The 16,209-nt window shown below is 57.9% G+C and overlaps 1 protein-coding gene across 2 annotated transcripts in view; it reads left to right on the top strand.

Moving 5' to 3' along the window:
* Positions 1–2,990: 2,990 nt before the first annotated feature.
* PLXND1 (plexin D1) overlaps positions 2,991–16,209 on the top strand; it is a 59,729-nt gene continuing 46,510 nt past the window's right edge. The window contains exon 1 of one of the 2 annotated variants that reach the window (XM_053898364.1): positions 2,991–4,460. In XM_053898364.1, the coding sequence (XP_053754339.1) occupies positions 3,141–4,460 (1,320 nt within the window). In that variant the 5' untranslated portion in view covers positions 2,991–3,140. The remainder of the gene's footprint in view (positions 4,461–16,209) is intronic. The other variant, XM_053898363.1, reaches the window with a different exon arrangement.

The following is a 16,209-nucleotide window of genomic DNA, read 5'->3' as shown; positions in this document are numbered from 1 at the left end:
TGACCCATGCTGACCTGAAGGAACTTCCAGCTAATGGGCCTGGAGGGGAGAATGTACACAATCTGGAGACAGATCTGGGTTTAAATCCTCACCTTGCTAATACCCTTAGTTTCTCCATCTCTGAAATGGGTTTGATGACCCCTGCCTTGGCAGCCAGATGTGAGGATGGCATGAGATCATGCAGGGCAGTGCTGGGTACAACGCTTAGCCCTCGGTGGGCTGTGGCTTCACAAGCTGCCATGGAGCCCAAGACAGGAAGAGGGGCCCCGTGGACCATTGCTCAATGCGAGGGGAGAAGCTGGCATCTGCCCAGTGCCTGCCATGTACCTCACACCAGGCTTTCTGGTAGTTATGTTGTTTACATCTTATAACCTCCCAGGGGCCTGTGTGCTATTATGATTGTTTTTGTTTTACAGACAAGGAAACTAAGGCTCAGAGAGGCCAAGTGCCTTGTCTTAGTCAACACAGCACTTTCACTTCAGCTTGAGAGGACACTTGGACCCAGCCTGTGCCCAACCTGGCCCTGCATGCCCCCAGCCTGGGGTAGCTCCTGAGCTCCCAGCGCTCAGTTTGGCAGGTAGCTTGTGTCCAACGTGCCAGGAATCATGTGCACTAGGCTGAGCTGTGACAACACAGAGCATTTTCCTCAAGGCTCAGTGGGGGGAGCTGCAGGATGTGGCAAGATGAGCCCGGAGACAGGAAGGAAGCTAGGAGGGGCGAGCGAGGGAGAGAGGGGTGGGAGATAGGGAGGGAGACCGACAGAGAGAGACAGAGACAGAGAGATACACACACAAAGACAGAGTGGAAAGAGAGGGGGGTGGGAAGAGACTAGGGGAGAGAGAGACAAAGAGAGTAACTGGGAGGAGCGAGAAGACTAACAAAAACAGAGATGGGGTAGGGAAGTCTAGAGAAAGATAAGAGCAGGAGGGAGGCAGACAGATGGACTGATGGGGAGGGCTCCAAGAAGGGGTGGGGGAGGTACACTGGGCACCCAGTCCACTCCCACAGGTGGCACAACATGAGCCCTCCCCATCCAGAGATGGAGGTTGGGATATCCTATCAAGCTGTCCCTTGAGTGGCCTTGAGCCCAGCGGGGACAGGGCACCAGAAACAGAGCCTCTGATTTCCTACAGCTGAACACTCCTGGCTAGTAAAGCAGTGGCTAGCGGGGACGACAGAGGGGGTTGGAGAAAGGCGGACGTGATGGGCAGAGGCTGGAGGCAGGAAGATGAAGATGCTGGGATGAGGAACAAGGGGGACAGCTGTAGGTCTGGGCTTTCCTGCCTACCCTCTGGGGCACAGAGGGCTCTCTGTCCTTCCTTCCTGGCCAGGTGGAAACAAATGAGCTGAGGCCAGAACACCCTCAGAGCAAGGGACTCCTGGTGCCATGTGGCCCCCTGATGGGAGCTCCCTGGTTCTGACAGGCCAGAGCTGGTGTGGGGCTGGGAGAGATTTGGGCGAGGCTCAGAGCCAACAGACTTCATCTTTCAAGCATTGTAGTTCTGCTCCCGGTGAGCTAGGCATCTTGGGCCAGTCCCTTCCCTTCTGGGGCCTCAGATTCCAAACCTGTAAGGTGGGATAATAATAGCACCAGCCTCAGAAGGCGTCTGTCAGGACTAAATGGGTCAATACATGTAAAGAACTTGGCATAGTGCCTGGCAGGGGACAAGCTCTGCTTGGGCACCGTGGGTGCTTCGCAAATGGGCTCTGTGACCTTGGGATCATTGCTGCCTGCCCCTGAACTCAGTGCCTACCTGTTCTAGGTGAAAGAAGAAAGACCCAAAGAAAGGAGAAGCAGGCCCAAGTGCCAGCTCACTCCGCTGATCTTGCACTAAACCTGGCAGGATTTTTGGTGATTCGAGTCCTGAGGGAAGGTGATGTGCCTGGACAGATGCGGTGGGTGGAGGGGCAGCAGCCCACAGGGATGGGTCTCCACAGAGGTGACAGTGGGCCTCCTGAGGCCACTCCCCTCTCCCCCCAGGGCCAAGGCCTTACTCTGGGTGTCACTCTTCCAGCCCAGCCCAGCCTGCCCCATGGCCTGGCACATGCCTGAAATAGTTCCTTTCTCCATGTTTTGCTGATTTGTATGTCTGACCCTTGAGCTTTTGTCTCTCTGTCCCTGCCGCTTGTAAGACCTCCTTTATGGGGCTGAGGTTTAGGGGGCAGACCGTGGAGTCTGAGGAGGTGGTGCCCTGTGCCCAACTGGCCCAGGGTTCTAAGGCCTGGACAAGTGTCCCGTGAAAGAGAGTATTAGGGGAGAGACTCTGAGCGTGAGATGCTGAAAGCGAGGGAAGGCTGTGCATCAGGAAGGCAGAGCGGGAAAGAATGGGGGCAGACAGAGATGGAGGAGAGGGGCCTCCGAGGGATGGGAGACATTGGGAGCCGTGGAGAGAGAGGGAGAGCCAGGGACAGAAAAACAGAAGGGAGAGGGGGAAATGGGTAGTGATAACAGAACCGATAGGGCAAAAAGGGAGTCAGAGGGAAGCAGAGCCAGAGACCGAGGAAAAGAGGGAGACAACACACACGGGGTTGGGGGCCATGAGGGGAGAGACACAGACAGGGAGACACTAAGAGGGACAGAGACCAGGGAGAAAGAGGAAGAAAAAAGGAAACAAGCCGAGCCACACAGGCCAAGCGGCCAAGAGGGAGGAACGAGCGAGAGGAACGAGCGACGGAGGCGGAGGCAGCGCCGGGAAAGGGAGCCTAGGGGCCGCGGGCGCCGCGCGGGAGAGTCTTGGAGGGCGCGGGGCGGCCGGACCCACCGACAGCTTAGCTGAGGCCCGGAGGTGGGAGGGCGGGGCGGGGCGGGGTCCGCGGGCAGCCCCGGGAAGGGGCCCGGGGCGCTTGGAGAGGTGGGCCCGGGGCGGGAGGGGGCCCGGGAGGCGGGGCGCGGCCGGGCGGGGCGCGGCGGGGGCGGGGCGCGAGGGCGTGTCCGCAGCGGAGCCGCCCCCGCCCCGCCCCCGGGTTGCGCGGCGCGGCTGAGCCGGGCCGGGGCGCCGGGGGCCGGGGGCCGCTGGCGCGGGCAGGAAGCGCCTCGCGGCCCGGGCCCGCCCCCCGCCTCCTGCCGCCTCCGGGCTCCCGGCTCCCGGCCGCGCCGCGCCCCATGCACTCGCCGCGCCGCGCAGCCCGCGCACGCCCGGATGGCTCGTCGCGCCGCGGGCGGCGCACCCCTTAGCGCTCGGGCCGCCGCGGCCAGCCCCCTGCCGCCGCGCCCGCCATTCCGGGCCCCATCCCCGTGCCCGCTGCTGCCGCTGCTGCTGCTCCTGGGGGCGGCGCGGGCCGGCGCCCTGGAGATCCAACGCCGGTTCCCCTCGCCCACGCCCACCAACAACTTCGCCCTGGACGGCGCGGCGGGGACCGTGTACTTGGCGGCCGTCAACCGCCTCTACCAGCTGTCGGGCGCCAACCTGAGCCTGGAGGCCGAGGCGGCCGTGGGCCCGGTGGCCGACAGCCCTCTGTGTCACGCCCCGCAGCTGCCCCAGGCCTCGTGTGAGCACCCGCGGCGCCTCACCGACAATTACAACAAGATCCTGCAGCTGGACCCCGGCCAGGGCCTGGTGGTCGTGTGCGGGTCCATCTACCAGGGCTTCTGCCAGCTGCGGCGCCGGGGCAACATCTCGGCTGTGGCCGTGCGCTTCCCCCCCGCCGCACCGCCCGCGGAGCCCGTCACCGTGTTCCCCAGCATGCTCAACGTGGCGGCCAACCACCCGAACGCGTCCACCGTGGGGCTGGTGCTGCCGCCGGCCGCCGGCACAGGGGGCAGCCGCCTGCTCGTGGGCGCCACGTACACCGGCTACGGCAGCGCCTTCTTCCCGCGCAACCGCAGCCTGGAGGACCACCGCTTCGAGAACACGCCCGAAATCGCCATCCGCTCCCTGGATGCGCGCGGTGACCTGGCCAAGCTCTTCACCTTCGACCTCAACCCCTCCGACGACAACATTCTCAAGATCAAGCAGGGAGCCAAGGAGCAACACAAGCTGGGCTTCGTGCGCGCCTTCCTGCACCCGCCCGACCCGCCACCGGGCGCCCCGTCCTACGCGTACCTGGCGCTCAACAGCGAGGCGCGCGCGGGCGATAAGGAGAGCCAGGCGCGGAGCCTGCTGGCGCGCATCTGCCTGCCCCGCGGCGCCGGCGGCGACGCCAAGAAGCTCACCGAGTCCTACATCCAGCTGGGCTTGCAGTGCGCGGGCGGCGCGGGCCGCGGCGACCTCTACAGCCGCCTGGTGTCCGTCTTTCCCGCGCGCGAGCTGCTCTTTGCGGTCTTCGAGCGGCCGCAGGGGTCCCCCGCGTCCCGCTCGACTCCGGCCGCGCTGTGCGCCTTCCGCTTCGCCGACGTGCAAGCCGCGATCCGCGCCGCGCGCACCGCCTGCTTCGTGGAGCCCGCACCGGACGTGGTGGCCGTGCTCGACAGCGTGGTGCAGGGCACCGGGCCGGCCTGCGAGCGCAAGCGCAACATCCAGGTACGCCAAGGGAGCTGGACATCAGCTGGGGTGGGGGTGGGGGTGGGGGGGGCAGGAGGGAGAGCGTGCGGGTAACTGGGCGCGTTGTCGCTGAGAGGGACACAGGTGTGAACGTGTGGGACCCAGATGTCCGTGTGGAGACCCAGGTATGTACTCTGGGCCACGGTGCATTTGTCGGGACCCAGGTGTACTCACGAGGATATAGGTGTCAGCCAGGGTGGGGGCACTGGTGCGAATATGGTACAGGTGTGTGCCTGCGGGCACTCGAGAGAGTACTGGGTTACAGGTGAGCATAACTAGGTGTGTAGGAGGGGTCGAGGTTGCAGGTGTTCACTGGAGAGAGCATGTGTTAGCCCAGGTGTGCAGTGGTGGTCCTAGGCATGTCCAGAGTGCAGAGCAAGTGAGTGCATGTCTGACCAGAGGCGTGTTCTGGGCTGGCTGTGTGAGCCTATCAGGGCTGCCCTTGGGAGTTGGCAGATGTGTGCTTGGGTGTGGCAGGTGTGCACACCGGTGTGCACCAGGGCCCTGCAGATATGGGTGGGGGTGTGCAGCAAAGAGGAGTGACGGGGTGTATGCACCAGACTCGTGTGTCCCTGAGCTGGTTATGCAGGAGTGTAGGCCAGGTGGATGTGTCCTGCAGGTCACTGGTGCAGCAGAGTGGGCCTGGGTGTGCACTGGGATGTATGTGGCAGGGAACACAGGTGTTTGGGAACTAGTAGGTACTGTGGGGAGGCCACTGGTTGGCAAATAGGTGTGTTCCTGATGCCAATTTTTATCCACTCATTCAACACATATATACTGAGCATGTAGCATGCACCAGACATGGGCACGACAAGCAAGACAACACTTGTGGAATGCCTACTGAGTGCATCAAATGGCATAACTGTCTTGGTTCTTATAACTACCCTCTTAGGTAGTCTCTATTCTCATCCACATTTTACAGATGAAGAAAATGAGGAACAGAGAGGTTAAATAGCTTGCTCAAGATCACACAGCTGGGAACTAGCAGAGGCAGGGTTTCAGTCTAGGCTGTCTACCCTCATCATCTGTGTCCTTAACACCACCCATTCTTTGCTGCCTTATGGACATGTTGCTCGGAGTGTGTGTGTGTGTGTGTGTGTGTGTGTGTGTGTGTGTGTGTGTACACGCGCGTGCAAGTGTGTTGGAGGGGTCTCAGGTGGCTGGGGTGGGGAGGTGCCAGGGCCAAGAGAGTAGAGGGAGGTGAACAGGACTATGTGCAGTACTGAGGTGTGCAGGGGGCGAGAGAGTGCCAGGGGCTCAGGAGGGAGTAAGGAAGGGCCAGGTGTGGCAGCAAAGCTGGGGGGTGGGAACAAGGCCCGGGAGGCTGGGGCTGGGTTGAACAGAGATGAAGGGGCCAGGTGGGGGATCGCTGTGTGTGTTGACCTTGGGGGAGGTTTATGACACAGTGGGGGAGAAGGGAGCTGTGTGCAGTTCCCCTGGAGAAAGCCGACCAGCAAGGGGTCACTTGTTCAGGGGGCCCTGAGAGGTGGAACCCTGTGCCTTCTCCTTACTCTGTACCCTCACGTGAATCTGGGGAGTCCGTTTCAACCCCAAGCTTTGCCACTCCCCTAGGAAGCCTCAGTTTCTCCCTCAGCAAGATGCTGAACTCAGCCTTTTCCTGGTGAGTCCTCCTTGGGGCCAGGCCCCCCGTGGTCCTGTCCTGTCTCTCCTCCATGGTCTTCAGGCTGTGGGAAGAATCTCATGAGATTAATTATTCCCCCGTGGGTGTGCCCAACACTGGGGCTTTGAGAAAACGCAGATTCCTTCTCCTGCATTCGTGCTCCCATGGCTGTCCACCACCAGCTGGCTGACTGCCCTGAAAATAAAAGGTCACGGTGGGTGAGCAGGGCAGATCGCCACCCACGGGGGCTGGCCAGGTCAGGGTTGACTGCCCAGCACTGTGACTGGGACATCTACCATTCCCCTCCTCAGAGCCACATCCTCCAAAGGGGTGCGTTTGAGGGTACAAGCTTTGTTTGGGGGTCTCAGGGCCAGAGGAGGTGAGTGGGGAGTCAGTCCCTGCTCTACAGAGGGAAGACCCTACTGTGGTAGCCAGGGCTGAGGTCGGGCCAGCCCCTGGGCCTTCCTTAGCCTTTCCAGGGCCTGTGTGTCCATCCAGGCCCTTGGTGTGGGTTGATGCATGGGATTCCTCAGGCCGCCGCCACCGCAGTATCCCCCTCCCCCTCTGCAGGAATCGTCCTGGTTCCCACGGTCCCCAGCCTGGCCTGGTGCAGTGACTCACTCTGCTGAAGTGGGCTAGGGCTTCCTTCTCCTTAGAGGGGCAGGGCCTCTCCAGGGACGTAGCCCCAGGGACAAAGCGGCCTTCGGCCTTCTCCCCATGCCAAGGTGGGGTGGATTCCTGGTCCTCCTCGGCCACACTCCCTGTGTCCCCACCACACCTCTCTCCCTTTTCCCATGCCCTGTTGTGGGCTCAGATCAGTGCCACTGGGCAGTATCTCCCAGATGTGTCCAAGGCCCGAGGGTCTGGGCCTCTGGTGTAGCCATGGGTGGGGAGTGTGGAGGGGGATCCGTTATTCTTGCTCCAGGCTGTTGCCAGCTCCCCAGTTATAGGCTAAGAACTTGGACTTTGTTTCCTGGATTCAAATCATACTCTGTCACTTCCCAGCTGTGTGACCTGGGCAAGTGACTTAACCTCTTTGAGCCTCAGTTCCCTATGCTGTAAAGTGGGGACAATAAAAACAAAATCTCTAAGGACCGCTTAAAGAACTAAATGAATGAATGAACATAAGTGCTTGGTACCTGGCATGTAGTAAGCACCTGATAGCTCTCTGCTGTTCTTGTTGGTATTATCCCAGGGGCCTTATTAACACAGGTCTGGGCTTGGTCCTGGACAGCAGTGACCTCTTTTGGCTTGTTCTGTAGCAGTAAAGACCCCACAATTTCCCACCTCTAGCCCCAGATGGAGGCCTCGATAGACACTTCCTAAGTCCCACTGTGTGCCCCAGCCAGTGCTATGTGCTGGAGACCAGTGGTGCCTCAGTTTCTGCTCTCGTGGCCCATGCAGGTGAGCAGAGGACAAATATGTGGCCATGCACTTAGATCCCAGGGGGCCAGGGGTGGGGGTAATAGGAAAAGCTGGACAGTGGGAGCCCTGACAGAGGACATCACAGCCTCTGGGAGAGGTGCTATCAATGCAGAGGTGGGGGGATGAGCAGGGGTCGGCTACATGAAGCTGGCAGAAGATGAAAGGGTCCAGGCAGAGGGAACAGCCTGTGCCTAAGCATGGAAGTAGGAAACAGCAAGGAAAGCTGGAGGAATGGAAGGTGGTCCCTGTGGTGGGGGGAGTGGGGAGGATGTGAGAGAAGGCTGGGAGAAGTGGGCGGGGCTTGCAGGTGTAGAGAGGCCACACTGTGGAGTTGGGACTGTATCCTGGGGAGGTGGGAGTTATGAAGGGTCTTAGCCAGAGGAGTACTGTGATCTGAGCACGTCATGCGGCACCTGGGTGGCTCAGTGGTTAAGTGGCTGACTTCAGGTTATGATCTCACCTGTTTGTGAGTTCAAGCCCTGTGTCAGGCTCTTTGCTGCCAGCTTGGAACCTGCTTCAGATTTTGTCTCCGTCTCTCTGCCCGTTCCCGACTCACACTCTGTCTCTCTCAAAAATAAATAAACATTTAAAAAATTTTTGAATGAGCATCTCACTTTCCCCCTCTGTAGAATGGGAGCGATAATAAAGCATTTACCTCATAGGACTGTTGTGGGGAATTAAATGAGCTAATACCTGTAAAATTCTTAGTAGAGTGCCCGGCACACGTTTGCAGTTACATTTGACCCTTGAACAACTCAGGGGTTAGGGGTGCCGACGCCCTGCACAGTCGAAAACCTGCACATAACTTTTGACTCCCCAAAACTTAACTACTAATAGCCTCCTGTTGACTGGGAATCTCACCAATAATATAAACAGTGACTAACATATATTTTATATGCCATGTGTATTATATACCATATTCTCACAATAAAGTACGCTAGAGAAAATAAAACATTAAGAAAATCAGAAGGAAGAGAAAATACATTTACAGTACCGTGCTATAAAAATTCCACATGTAAGTGGACCTGTGCAGTTCAAACCCACATTGTTTAAAGGTCAACTGTACTATGGGGCGCCTGGGTGACCCAGTTGGTTAAGTGTCCGACTTCGGCTCAGGTCAGGATCTCACGGTTTGTGAGTTCGAGCCCCGTGTCAGGCTCTGTGCTGACAGCTCGGAGCCTGGAGCCTGCTTCGGATTCTGTGTCTCCCTCTCCCTCTCTTCTGCTCATGCTCTGTCTCTCTCTCAAAAATAAATAAACATAGAAAAAATAAAGGTTAACTGTACTATGATTGTTTTTAATGTAATTATTTTAGCGAGTCCCTAGGTGGCTGGTGAGGGGAAAGATGAGAGGCAGGGAGACTGGTTGGAGGGCTGGTGCTGTCTTCCAGGCTAGAGATTTGCTCGCTGACTTGCAAATATTTCTCGAGCACCTGCTGTGTGCCAGGCCTTGTGGTGGGCACTGGGTGCAGTGGTGAAGGCCTGTGTCAGGCCCTGCTCTCAGGGGCTGTGCACGGCCTGGTCTGAGGGCACAGAGGGAAGCGGTGGGTTCAAGACAGATTTGGGTGCCAGGGTGCAGCCCCAGCGGCGGACAGGGTAGAGAAGGAGGCTGCCCAGTCCGGCCCAGCATCGGGATAGAAGTGGGTGCTGTTGGAATAAGGCATGCAATCGGGTGCCTGTGGGGGAGAGAATTAATTTGCTTCTGGAGTGTCGGGCAAGATCTAGGGCCCTGGAATCCCTTTCCTCCCAGACCCATCTGGCCTGACTTCTCCAGCACCGGCTGGTCTCAGTGGGGCAGGCATGGGGGACTGGACCCTGCACTTCTGCCTGTTCCCCAGGGACATCTCACCTCCAAGTGAGGTGGTTCGGGTGGGCCTCTGGAAGCCCAGCCTTTCACCCTTGTTTTGGGGGTCTTTTGACCCCACGAGTCCAGAGCCTTGGCCAGAGTGATCCCAGACATTGTAGCTTCTCACCTGGTGAGCTTTATCCTTTGCTCGCCACATTTAAGACCATGAAATCTTAGCCTCTGCTGCCCCCTTCCATCCAGGAGTGTGCCAGAGAACCAGAGAAGGGAGGAGCTGCCAAGGTGTGAGGTCAGAAGCAGGGAACCTTGTCAAATCCCCCCGCCCCGCCCCAGGCTTCAGAGGGCCCCAGCTTTGTCCCTGGTTCCGGCATTATCTGGGGCTGTTGCATGCATGATTTTGAGTGAGAAAATTGTCCTCCATTGCGTGTGGCTTGGATCCCTTTCCTCAGTTCATGTTTGAGGTGAGAGTGAGTTGGGGAGTTGCTGTGTGCTGTTGATGGGGAAAGTGAGGCACAGGGTTACCCAGCAAGGCAAGGGCAGGCTGAGTCTAACTCTCTTCCCTGAATCTTTCCTCTCAACCTTTGAGTGACCGTGGTATTTGTTTTTTTTAAGCCAAAAGGAAAACCAACAGGGAAATGCCAATGCTGCATTTTCAAGGTGTCTTTTTATAGTAAAGGTGGAAAAAAAACCCTCAGGCTGTTTTAAACTGGCATGCTGTGGGTGGGTGCTCATCGTCAAGAAGGCGTTTTCTGAACCAATTTAGGGGCTGAAATGCTGGGTGGAGGTGGAGGGAGACAGAGCTTCCAAGATGGGCTTTACATTTGGAGTCGGGCTGGGGGCTGGGAGCGTTCCCTGTGGCCAATGGTACAAGCAGACACTTGGTGGTTCCTAGGGGGTTCCAGCAAGGTTGGTCAGGATGATCTTCTAGCCTAGAGAGACAGACAGGCCTTGGGCCAGGTGATGGTTAATATCCCAGTGCACCCTGGTAAGGTCACCAGTCCTGATTCCCAGGTATAAGATATCGAGTCCCATTGTTCTGCCCATAAACTGTGTGACCCAGGGAGAGTCATTTACTCTGTCTGGGCCTCGTGCTTCCTCATTGTAAATGGAACAGTGTCTCCCTCTGAGGATATGGGCAGGTTAAAATCTCACATGCACTGCCCAGGAAATGGTAGGAGGAGGTATTAGTAACAGGAGGGAAAAGCTATGTCTAAGAAAAGTGTGCTTGGCATGCAAAATGGCCAGCAGAGCAGGGAGTGCTCAGAGGAAGGGGTCAGCCTCTTGGAGGAGATGGGATCACACCAGGTCCTAAAGGTGACCTAGGTGGTCGAGACAGAGGGGTGAGGCGCGGGTGTGTCTAGGGCCGCCCCAGCCGAGTGAGCTCAGAGATAGGAAGACATGGAGAGAGTGGGCACGGTGTCACTGCTGGTGGCCGGGCAGACGCTGAACATCTGACGGACTTAAGGGGTGTGTGGAGGGAAGGTGTCCCGGTCAGCTCTCTGGGGCTGAAAAATAATCATCGCTGGGCTCCCAGTTCTGAGTGGGGTCACTGTGTTGGCCCTTCGTGAGCACCAGTGTGTTTGAACTCAGAGCCCCACCCCCACCCCCCACCCCTCCCGCCATGAGGCAGGAAGTGCTGTTACAGATGGGGAAACTGAGGGCCAGGGCCACACAGCTGGTTAGCGGGAGTGGGGATCTGCAGATTGGCTGTCTGGCCCCAGAGTCCATGCTGGGCGATGGCTGGTGAGCTCTCAGCTGGGAGTTTTTCGGTTACCCTTGCCCCGTGGAGACTTGGGCATGGCCCTTTGTAGAAACCCCGTTGTGTGGTCGCACCTCCACATGGGCCCGGGTGGAAGCTGGGAGCTATTGCTGTGGTGACTCAGTTCCAGAGTGGGGTGAGGCTGGCCGGGGCATCTGTCGAGGCAGGGGCTGATCAGGCCTTTTGAGGAAGTGGGGAAGGCGGGGAAGCACTAGTTGCATTCATCGCTAAAAATGTGATCCTCTGGGCTCTGGAACGAGTGAGCCTCCTGCCCCTTTGAGTGTGCAAGTGAGGGATGTGGTCAGTTTGAATGACGACTTGGCAAATGTCTTTCAGCACTAAGCCCCGCCCTGGACCATGCCAGCCGGGTACTGGGGCTGGGAAGGCTGCCTCCCTCCAGGGCAGCACTTCACCATCCAGGGTTTGCTAGGAGAGTGGATGAAGGATCTGTGTTGGCCTTAACCACAGTTAGGCCCTGCCACACCCAGGCAGGCCCGAAGTGGCACATGAGTGCTGGACCCTGGCGCCGACACCCCGAATTCAAATCCTGGCTCCGTACCTTCCTAGCTGTGGCCTCTGGCAAGCCGCTTACCTCCTCTGGTCCTCTTTTTCCTCACCTGTAGAATGGGTTCAGCATAGGGAAGAACGGGGCAGCCTGGCGTTCAGCGGAGACTGTGTCAGTCGTCATCAGCTCCCTGCAAAAACGCTCTCCAAGAGTCAGATTTGCTGGCCCGTGGCTGCTGGTTTTCACAAAGGTTAAGAAAACTGGCCAGGTTCTGTGTTCTGTTTGTTGGAGGGAGGACAGACATGATGTGTATGGAAGAGGAGCATGAAAGCCTGAGGCCCTGGCGGTGAGGGGTCCCATCCCCTTTCCGGACTTCAGTTTCCCCATCTGAGTTGGTCTGGGGGGTGGCAAGGAGGCGCTCACCGACAGAACTGCTTCTGCCAGCATCATTATTATCGCGGTTAATGCTACTGTTTCTTGGGAACTTACTTTGTGTCAGACGTACTACAAAAGCTCTTTGTATATAGTCTATCTTTTTTAAATCTCCCCAGAAATGGGATGAGATGAGTGTTATACCTCATCTACAGAAAGGGGAAACAGAGGCCCAGAGAGGTTAGGTGACATGCCAGAGGTCACACAGTGGGTAAAAGGTGGGGCGGGTATCTGGCTGCAAGCCTGTGCTCGTCACCTTTACTCCCTGGTTCCTCCCAAAACATTGACTAAAGGGATGTGATCCAAAGGGGCCCTCAAGGCCACAGTGGGAAGAGGTGAATGGGTCTATTTTTTTTTAATGTGTATGTTTGTGTGTGTGTATGTGTGTGAGAAAGAGACAGAATGTGAGCAGGGAAGGGGCAGAGGGAGAGACAGAGAGAGAGAATCTGAAGCAGGCTCCAGGCTCTGAACTGTTAGCACAGAGTCCCACATGGGGCTTGAACCCACAGACCCATGAGATCATGACCTGAGCCTAAGTCGGATCTTAACTGACTGAGCCACCCAGGTGCCCCTGAATGGGTCTGTTTTAAAGGTGAAGAAACAGACACCCAGGGAAGCTGTAGCCTGGCTGGGGCTGCTGTGAGGAGTCCTGAGAGCTTCCCAGTGAGCCCCAGTGCCCAGCATGGTCCCAGGTGAGGGGCTTCTATTCCCCAGGACTGCAGCTGCCTCCGCCTTCACCCACCAGAGCCCAGCACCTCCTGAGCGGCGTCTTCTGTCTGTCCTTGCTCCTGGTGGAGGGTTGTCTAGAGTGTGGCAGTATAGGAGGGGACTCAGCTTTGTTACATGACAGCCCCCCAAAAGGGATGAATCAGACTCTGCCCCTACCCTCCAGGAGCTCCCAGACAGTCAGAGAGGAGATCATGACAGAAGATATGCTGCAACCAAGGTTGCACACTGACCAGCCTCTTCTGAGGGAGTCAAGGAAGGCTTCCTGGAGGAGGGGGATGGTGGAGCAGGAATATGGCACATGGGCCTGGGGAAGGCAGGCAGAGGCAGAGGCCCAGAGATGTGGTAGAATATGGCTCGGGTAGCAGGCAGAGATGAAGTTTAGAGTGTGTGGGGTCTGGGGTGCAGGCCAAGGATTTGGATGCTGTCCTGTGGGCTGTGGGGAGCCATCAAGGCTTTGGGAGAAGAGTGAGACATAGTTGATCTGGTTCTAGAAGGGACTCCATAGCTGCTGGCCCCTTATCAGCCCTGCTAGGTGCTGGCAGGAGCAGGAGGCTCTCTCCCAGAGCCCCCACTGTGGCTGGACCAGGTGACTCCCATGGGCCTCTCCAGCTCTGACAACGGTGTGGGGATTGCCATGGAAACCAGCCGGTGCCGCGTGGGGACAGGCCTAGAAAGTCTCCTGGCACCAGCCACGTGCATTTGGATCCTGGCTACCCCCGGAGTGTGGCTGTTCTCTTTTTTTCAAAGTCCGTGTTTGGGCCAGGGCCGAACCCAACAGGCTGCCTGGATGGGCCCCTGCACGGCCCACTTTCCCGCTGATGCTCGATGCCACTGAGATCCGAGATCTGCTGGGCCAGCGGGGCTGGCCCCTCCCAGTCCACCATCCTTTACCCTGAAACACGATAAATCACACGCTAGAGGAGGGAGGAAGCTCGAAGCTCCATTATGAGGCCCAGCGAGGCCCCAGCGGGGCGTTAATCATGTAGTGCTTTCTGCTCTGATCGGTAAATAATGGGGGGGCAGTGGGCAGAGACCTTGAATTGGAGGCCAGGCCCGGGAAAGGAGCTGCATGGCCTTCTGGAGGTCACCTCTGCTCCCATGCCCCACCCGGGGCCCGTCCAACATCTGTGTCTCCAGAGGTAGCCATCTCCTTAATTGGCCTCGGTTTCCCTAGCTTGCCACCAAGGGCCTCTACAGCTCCAGGCAGCCAGGCTCCCAGCAGCCGTTGACAATGCCCAGCAGAGTGTTGGGTGGAGAGGCCGGGGTTAAGGGTGAGGACTCTGTAGCCAGCCTGCCTAGGTTTGAGGCTCACATCTGGCCCTTCTGGCTGTGTGACCCTGGACAAGTCACTGCTCTGTGCCTCAGTGTCCTTTGCTATAAAGTAGCACTGACTTATTAGGGTTAAATGAGGCTGCACAGGCAGGGGCACAAAGTAAACCGTAGCTGCTTATTATGGTCGTGTTGTTTATACTACTGTATCTTGATTATCTTAAAGCTGTCCCTTCCTGACTTGGGGGTGGTCGCTGAACTGGGATGTGGGCAGCTGGAGACAGGGACCAGTGTGTCCCCTCTATGTCCCCAGAACATGGGACCCAGACCAGAGATGTTTGCTGAGGGCCTCAAGCCAGCCCTGTCCCCTCAGCCATGTCCACAATCAGTCCCCTCCTCTGGGATGGAGGCCAACACCCAGGGGACAGGGAGCAGGGTGTGAGTTCCACTCTCCAGGGCCCCTTAGCCCCAGAAGGAAGGAGGCCAAATGTGCCCAAGAGAGGCAGCTGCGGCTCTCAGCTTCTCCTGGCCGGCATCCCCTCCAGGGGAAGAGGCTGGGACAGAAACTGTTCCAGGGAAAGGAGGGGCTGGAGCCGAAGCACTCTGCCCGCCTTCCTCCCCCCTTCCCCCCCCATTAGAGCTGGCGAGAGGGAGTGACTTCCCTGCCCAGGGAAGAGGAGAAGAGTCGCTGGCTGCCCATCCCACACTGTGTTCCTCTGGGACCCCCCGGGGGTGGGGGCGGTGCGAGGGGAAGGGGGCAGGGCTGGAAATGGGGCCAGGCTGGGCCAGAATGAGAAACAGCTTCAAGAAGGGGGAGCCGGGTGTCTGGGGGGCCACGTCCAGCTAACAAAACAATGGCTGCTTGAGTCAGCGGCTGTGGTAGTAGTTCCCAGGCAGGCCTGAGCGGAGCAGGCCTCGGCCGAGCTCCCAGCACCCATCCTCGCTGTGGGTGAGGGTAGATGCTTGACTTTGGGAAGTGGTGGAACTGTCTGTCCTGCCAGGCTCCCGTGTGACCTGTACCGCTAATTGGGAACGTTTACTGAGTATCCGCGGTTGTCAGTTTCAAGGGCTACTGTGAGCTGAGCTCTTTCCAGCAGCTCTCTATGGAGGGTGCTGTTATTGTCGCCACTTTACAGATGCGGAGACTGAGGCTCAGACGGGATGTGGCATCCCAGAGCGAGTAATGAGCCACAAGACTTAGTACGTCAGGAGCCTCAGTTTCTCTGTCTGTAAAATGGGAACACAACAAGAGTGTGCCTGTGAGGTAGCTCTGCTTGGGGCCTACCCACAGCAGATCTTCAATCCAGCCAGGCCCCTGATCTCAGCCTGGGGGCTGTCCCTCCAGGCTGTGTCCAGCTTGGTGGCAGAGTCTAGGGTGCCAGTTGTGGCTAGACAGACATATCGTGCTAAGGATGGCCTGGCTGGCAGGTTGACACGACCCTTCCAGATGGTCTCAGCTTGCCTTGATGAATTCAGTGCCCTGGGGCCGGGTGACCCACCTCCTCCAGAGAAGGGTCAGGGGTACAGAGGTGCTCCTCTCTGAAACTCTGGAAGGGTCTACCCTAGCTGCTGTGTCCATTGCTACTTCTTAGGTTTTTCCTGCCTGATTCAGGCAGCCTAGCGTCAGGTAGGGAATTATCACACTGTTGTCCTGAGGAAGCCTCTGCCCCTCTCTATGCCTCGGTTTCACCTCTGGCTCGGAGCCAGGCCTCTTGACTGTTTTCTGTGGCTCAGTTGGACATTCTGTCCCCGCCCACCCCTCCAGGAAATAAGCATCTTGATCACCCACTGGGAGGTGCTGGTATTTCCTTCCCAGGCAGGAGGCATCTTCCTCCTTGGTGTGGGGTCATTGCCGGATGCCCGTTAGAGCCAGGTCCATCCTGTTTCCTCCCTGGGCTGACACACAGTAGGCCCATGGCTCTTTCAATGACTCAGTTTATCGTCAGTGGAGGCGTCGGCTTAGTGGAATCTGGAGCCATAGCCAATAGCTGTGGTTTCCAAGAAACTGCAGGGGCTAAAGTTAGAAGGGGGAGTTTGGGTTTGGGGTCACAAGCGTGGCTTCAAATCCCAACCTGGGTACCATGGGTGAACCTTGACAATGCTTCCCCCTTTATCCTCAGGGCTTCTGAAGAAGGGTGGGGGTAGGGGCTATTCAACAGGGCTTTGTGTGAAACAACAATCCTGCA

This window comes from Panthera pardus, unplaced genomic scaffold (genome assembly GCF_024362965.1).
Source record: "Panthera pardus isolate Hobbes unplaced genomic scaffold, ASM2436296v1 HiC_scaffold_8, whole genome shotgun sequence".
NCBI classification, from domain to species: Eukaryota; Metazoa; Chordata; class Mammalia; order Carnivora; family Felidae; genus Panthera; species Panthera pardus.
The sequence above is the reverse complement of the archived record's forward strand: the minus strand, read 5'-3'. Positions and strand labels throughout refer to the sequence as shown.